Source organism: Silene latifolia, chromosome 4 (genome assembly GCF_048544455.1).
Source record: "Silene latifolia isolate original U9 population chromosome 4, ASM4854445v1, whole genome shotgun sequence".
NCBI lineage: Eukaryota > Viridiplantae > Streptophyta > Magnoliopsida > Caryophyllales > Caryophyllaceae > Silene > Silene latifolia.
In genome coordinates, this window is record NC_133529.1 from 14,196,979 (window position 1) to 14,204,206 (window position 7,228).

At 36.4% G+C, this 7,228-nt stretch overlaps 1 protein-coding gene across 1 annotated transcript; it reads right to left on the reverse strand.

Annotated features, from left to right (window-relative positions):
- Positions 1-874: 874 nt before the first annotated feature.
- Positions 875-6,825, reverse strand: LOC141653053 (putative uridine kinase C227.14). Its single transcript, XM_074460691.1, has 12 exons — positions 6,485-6,825; positions 5,765-5,892; positions 5,609-5,652; positions 5,121-5,198; positions 4,728-4,920; positions 4,194-4,224; positions 4,021-4,079; positions 3,798-3,871; positions 3,051-3,137; positions 2,242-2,303; positions 2,117-2,148; positions 875-1,230 (listed from the first exon to the last, which is right to left on the reverse strand). The coding sequence occupies exons 1-12, from the start codon at positions 6,540-6,542 to the stop codon at positions 1,138-1,140; spliced, it is 939 nt and encodes a 312-aa protein (XP_074316792.1). The 5' UTR covers positions 6,543-6,825; the 3' UTR covers positions 875-1,137.
- Between the last annotated feature and the right edge of the window lie 403 nt (positions 6,826-7,228).

The window sequence follows — 7,228 nt, forward strand, 5'->3', positions numbered from 1 at the left end:
AACGAGTTTGTGGGATTTCTGATACGGAATGAGAAGGTGAAAATGAGATTAATTCGACATGTAAATTAGAAAAATACTCGTATATTCAGTTAAAAGCTATACTACTCGATGGGATTTTCAGTTCGGTTAATCAACAATGCAGAGATCAAGAAAAAGTGTCAAATTCGGAGTATACGTTGTGTCAAAGGCAGATGTGGGCACTTTCGACACATGGTGATGTGCGGGGCCGTTTCGGTTTGAGCCCATACTGATATGGGAAGGACATGATCGTGCGTGTGTTTTGTTAGATGGAATATGGTATGGTGAACAAGTCATTTTGGGTACGTGCATTGATGTAAATTAGTAGTAGTGGGTCTGTTGATATGATTCATTACAGGCGTGCACCTTAAGCTTGTCTCATCCACAGCTGACTATTTTCGACTTCTCCCGTAAAAAGGACATTCCATATAAAGAAAACCCGTTCTGGCATTGATGTAAGAGGTATTCAGAGAAACTCGACGGTCATAATATACTCTAAGAAGGTTAAAATACACTCTGAGGATGACATTACGGAGCAAGGTGATGGTATCGGCTAATTATAATTGTCCGGTTCTAGAAATCAATTTTATGATTCCGATCCAAAAACAACTATGTTGAAACAATCACCCATTTGGCTGAAGAATAAAAGCAACAATAGGTCTCACTTGTGATGGGTCAAATATCACTCATATGGGTAGATAAGACAAAAAGTAAAATGCATAGGGAATCACAAATGACTTCTCTTTATCTTCCCATTTGGGTTTAATTTGACCCGTCACAGGCTTCGTATAATGGAGAACTTTTACCTCGTTGATTTCACTCATCGAGTTTTATGTAGACTAATCCTCCTACAAAAGAACACCAACACAGTCACAATTCGACTTTATTAAAGGGACAAACTTTATTACAGAAATTTAGTGATTTTTACACTGCACAGATCTTAGATCTGACAATGAGGGTATAAAAATCTATCCAGTGAATATAAATATCGCCTGACTCGTCATTCCCCATAAAAGTTAGGGATGGAATCAGCTCCTGTTTTCCTCCGTCCGTCTACTGAACTGAACTGAACTGGTTTATTCACTCAGTTTATTAAGCACGGACAGATACAATTATGGTTTAAGCTTCGAGGTCGATTGATTTGACAATCAAGTCTGCATTTTTCTTCGATTTCATGATCAACTCTGCGTTGGGACGGTCATTGTAATCTATCTGCAGTTTGCAATCAGATTAGTTGGTTACAAATCCCTATTTATATGCCAATACTGTAACATCGAAAAAAAATAGTAATGGACCAAATTGACGAATCGTTTGCTAAGGTTTTCATGCGTTCTTGGTTACCAAATTTGATCATTATCACACCATCACCTGGAGCGTTCCTTAAAAGTCATTATAAAGGTTACTCCGTATAATAAATTCCAAACAAAGCTTCGGCAGATAATTAGAATCAATTATAGATCGTCAAGAAGCGCCCCAAAGCTACACATAGGTGATGGAGATAACAACTAATCCAATTTCAAATGATAAAATGACACATCACGCCATCTTAGACATTCCTTTCTCAATTAGTCTCACTATAGACGGATATATCCGTCTAAAGTGAAAGACGGGTCAAATATGGTTAAAGTGGTGACATTTTTGGGGCCCACCATGCAACTTTTTGCTTGTCTTATGAAAGTGGGTGGATATTTGGCTCGTCTATAACTATAGACGGATATCTCCCGTCTATAATGAGAATTTGTGTTCCTTATGAGATGGGTATTGCGAATGGAAATAACCATTGAGCATTTAACTCGAGTACCCATGTGACACAAAAATAGTCACGAGGTTTCTATGACAAACTCAACTCATTTTGACACACTCAACCAAGGTGATCCCAAAATGCCCAAAATGAAGGTTATAGTGGACGTTCGAATCACTTTCACGGTAATGTGTTGCAAGTTTAGCGAGCCATCTCGCTTCCATCATACTCATTATTGAGCAGTATATATAAATGCAAATTATATAATCAAAGTTATCAAACCCGTGTAAAGTCAAAAAGAAGATCAGCGAAACAACACAGTTTTGCTTAACATGGCATTGCGGAATGCGGACTTACCCGCCATTTTGCTTCTTCTGGAGATCTATTGGCTGTGGAATGCAAAGCAACAGAATGAAATTAGTATAGTATAGATGACTGATTGTATAATTAGTCCTTCAAAATTTATACAATGGAAAACATACATTTTGACATATGCCTCTTCAAGACTCGTTGCATAGATGTGTCGAGGTCAACGTCAATGAACCTTCACATTCATAACAGCATTAACAACATACATTACGAAAAGGACCAACCACTCGATCTGCCACAGACTGAACCATTAAGATGAACAGGGGGAAAAAAACATGACGGTAACAAAAAAGGTTTCCGATCTGTGAGCAAATTTGGAGGCAAAGAAAGACAGATCACAGATATTAAATTTAATACCCTAATAAGGCCATCAATTCATTATCATATAGAAAGTTATGATAAGTGTCTTGATGCATTCCTGGATTATCATGAAAGCATCAAATGCGTGCATTACGGGCTTGCACATGCATTATAGAGATAGTCGATAGATAGAGTCGACAGAGTGAAAATTCACAACGGGTCAGCTGATCACAAATAAGATTATACATCCAGTTGTACAATAGCATTGTACAACCAACACACGTCTATTTGAGCTTATATATATTTTTTCTGAGCTTTCCAAATTTTTGATTTTTTTATGTTTAAGTGGATAAACTCATAAACTTAAATAAAGCTCATATTCTTTAAAACAAAACTCGTAAATTTTGTTATAAAGCTCGGATTCTACACAACCAGTTGTACTATTACTGGTTGTATAGTCTATGAATGGTTGTATAGTCTATGAACTGTCAATTGATTGGCTATTTTTCCGAGCATTTGTTAGAAAGGCAAGTTCTTTGTTGGAAAGGCTAGTTTGATGCAGGACTAATTCGTAGTACTGAATGAATAACCAAGTAGAATCCTAAAGCACTATAAAACTTACCATTTCTCGTCAAACAAGGTAGATATATCATTCCACACCCCTTCCTCTAGAAGCAAATAATTTCCTTCTACTATAACAACTTTGTGCCTGAAAGCAAGTAAATTAAATAAACCCTGTTAGACTCTTGTTCCGTAAAACTGAAACTCGAAAACTAACATAATGAAATACAGCAGCAGCCCGGTTGGAGGTCCACAACAAGGGCAAGAGTTCACAGCTATAGACCACGTGTTTTAAATAAAAGCTGAGAGGATATTCTGCGTTTTTTTTTTATGGTTCTACAGCTTCTACTCTCGCTGTACAACCCGACTCAGGGGTCCACCTCATCCATCAGGAAATGACAGAAAAAAAATATAAATCTTACAGACATGGCATATGCATAAATAACAAGTTAAGATTCAGAATAGTCAGATTGTACATCCTGCATAACATATTAAGAGCCAATTACTGTTAAATTAGCTACCAGGGAACTTCAGAAATGATGCCGATAGTTTAGAAGTTAATTTAATAGTAGAAACGGTATCTATGGCAACCATAAAATAGAGAAATTACTTATTTTGCTTGAGAAGATGGAAGGAGAATACTAAAATTGATTCAAAGAACCGAAGTTACAATAATCATGAATGCTGGAGTAGAAGAAGACTAAAGACAAAGAAAGGTTTGGAATAGAATGGTTATTAGACAACATCCCAGACACGTAAGTACCATTACAGAAAACACGGAACATTGCAACAAGAAATGTTCACTTACTGAAGGGAGACAAATATGTCATCTTCAACGGGATCTCCTACGCCATGGTCGAATGATGGTGCACAAACAGATCCCTGGAAATTAACTGAATGAAAAGTCGCACTAATACGCTAAAAACTATTACAGCTTAACCTTGTCCATTTATGGGACCCGATTAAGCAATAAATATGAGCACATTGTTTATCTATGAATGTATCAAGGCATTACTACATGAGAAGCTTACCTCATTTTTCAAAGTTTGGAGACATTTGAGTAACCTTGCCGGGTCGAATGTCCATGGAGCTGATGTAAAAAGAGATAGACATTGTCAAAAACTCCGTAGTTAAGGCTCCGAGGTATATAGTTTTTTTTTTTTAATAATCAGACTTGAGGAATATCCAAATGGAGGAGTCTCACCTCCTCTTCTTGCATGAGCTTCTTTTGGATCCTAAATACAAAATGAAAACCACGTCAAGACTCTCTCGAGTAAAGACTAAACAATGATAAAATCTCTTGCAAACACACATGTTTCGGAGGACTATAGTGACATCAATTCACTAACACCATATTTTTCGGGAGGGTATATTTCAAGAAGACCTAAGGATTGTGTTACGGTGATAGGTTGATGTTTACCAACATACCCTTAACACCAAGTTGCTAGCATTGCTAGTAGTTTAAATGGTTTACTTGTCAGGCTGCTAATGATTCTGTGGAAATAATCCCTCAATATTTTTCAATTTGTTTTAAAAAAAAAATATGTTAACTTATTAAACCAATTTTGGAAGTTCAACACGATGACTCGGCTTTAAATAATCCAAATAAATCCTGCTAGATGATTGTACAAAAAAAAAAAGCTCCCGATAAACAAAGGTAGTCCCATATATATAATACGGAGTATTACAGTAGGTGAAAAGCTTAAGTGAAATCCAGAGAAAGAGAAAGAAGGCTCACCTCCATTGCATCTAGTTGATGTCGATAAAGATGGAAACCATCCATGGGAAGTACTGTAGCAACCTCTGGCGAATCTATTAGTTCATCCATGGCAGGTGCTTTCTGTGGCCATTTATTGTTGATGCGCTTAACCACTTCCGATGCCACAGTACTTTTTCCAGCACCGGGAGGACCAGCTAAGCCGACTATGTATCTGCATCACAATTCATAAACTTAAATACCTATTTAAACATCCATGATCACACTGACAAGTGATTACGAAAAAGTACAAACATCCCAATTCAGACCATGCACCATGAGTGAGACACAGCAAATTGCAAATCAGCAGCATATAATGCAACTCATGTAAGGATATCCTTAAAAAAATATTAAGTAGGAGAATAGGGAGCTAACTTGAAGTTCGGATTTGCCGCGGCTGCTGCAGTAGGAAGAAGACGTTCTGCAAGCGAATCATATACCTCATCCATACATCTTTATAAAGAAAACATAGAATTACTAGCAATAAAGGTATATCAGTATAATTCAAACTCAAACTAACAAGTTTTACAGAACGCTTTTAAGTCGCTGTGTGTCACTCTCAACTGTTAAGCAGGTACTCTCTACAAAAGATTTTTTTTACAGACCAGTCGTGGAATTGTGATTTTTGAGCTCTATAACTACGAGGGAAAACTGAGGGGGGAGATTAAACAACGGAAAAAAAAAATTACGTTAGGAAAAAGAACTAAGACGCAAAATAGTAAACATTTGTAGAACCAACACAAGTTGATCCTTTCGCAAAAGGTTAACAGGAAATACAATACCGCCCACTTAATTGCAAAGTTTCCACGCTCAGACAGAGTAACACTACCCAGCAAAAACATGATGTTGGCATTATGGCATACCTTGCTTCTAACACACGAGCATCACTGTTGCGGCAACATGACACCTGATTCAGAACCAGCAGGATATTAATACACACACAATCACATTTATCAACTCGTGTTTTCCACGAAATACTGTATAATAAGTATAAAGTGATGGATTCAAAATTATACTACCTTCAGAACGGCACAATCTCGAAGATTGGCCCGAGCTGTATAAACCAAAGGTTGTGTGGCATTTACAGCACACTTCGTTGACAACGACGATTGGCGCCATTGATAAAACCTTACTTGTTTAGCCACATCTATAAGTAAAACCACAATTAATCACTCTGATAAATTCTCATCATCAATCAATGATAAACCCTAATTAAAAATCTAATCAAACCCATGAACTGATCATCTGACCAAAACCCAAAACCAGAAAACAAGTAAATTGAGTACCCAACAATTAAAATTAGCATCATTGTATTATACAATCAACACAATTGTAAGTTGTAACAATATACTCCCTCCGTCACAATCATTTATTTACTTTTTTTATTCTTCGTGTAACGTATTATAATCAAAGGTAAACAAATGATTGAGACGGAGGGAGCATTCAACATAATCATCATAGCCTACAATCCAATATTCAATCAAGTTATTATTTTTCATGAACCCATCAATCCCAATTAAAAAAAAAAAAAGAGAAGGGTATCAAAGTGATCATCCATTAATGAACCAAATATTTAATCAAATACAACATTGACTAGATAAAACAGTTATTCTCGTGTAAGACCGTCTTATATTATGACCCATTTAAATGAAAAGTTAGTTAGTTAATAAATCCGTTTTACAAACTTATTATCTAAGAAAAAAGGAATAATAAAAAAGAAGAAAAGAAGAGAGAAGAACCAGATGAATAAGAAGAGGAGATGGATGAAGATGTGGGCACAAAGGTTAACGATTCCATGGATGATAGATACTGTGTAGTACTACTTGTCTACTTGAGTGTCAACCCAGGAACTGTGTGTTTACAGACTACGTTCCGTATCAGTTAGTTTTGCTTAAGACGATAATATTCGACTTTAGTTATTGTTGTAAGTTGTGATTAGGATGTCTTGTTTAGTTTTCCAACCAAGAGAAGAAATCTGAATTTGTTAATTTGACTTTGGATCGACTTTAGTTATTGGAAGGCACTGTAATACGAAGTAAAATTAAGGAACTCAACAATCCTCTAAAGTGAGGCTTCTCTCTCAGCTGAGAGTTTCTTTTTTCCTTCTCATATATCTCCTCAAACCCGGTTCGGTTTTTTTCCAATCCTCCTTATCCAAATTTTATTTTTTTACTTTTCTCTTATCTTCTCTATCTTGTGTTTTCTCCTTCAGCCACATCACCCCCCCACCGTTTCATCTTTGTTTGTCAGTTTGCCATCTTTTTTCCACCGTCCCAGATCTCCTTTTTTTCCTCTTACTTTACCTTTTCTTACCCATCCTCATCTTCTACGATCGTTTTCTGCTGCTTCTCTCTTTTTTACTATCCTTTTTCTCTTTCCCTTTCAACATGTCAGACTTACCTTATCAGGCCGGCCCTCTTTTAACCCTTCCTTTAAATCTTAGAGTCAATCTCACATATATAAATTTCGATCAATCCTTAGCT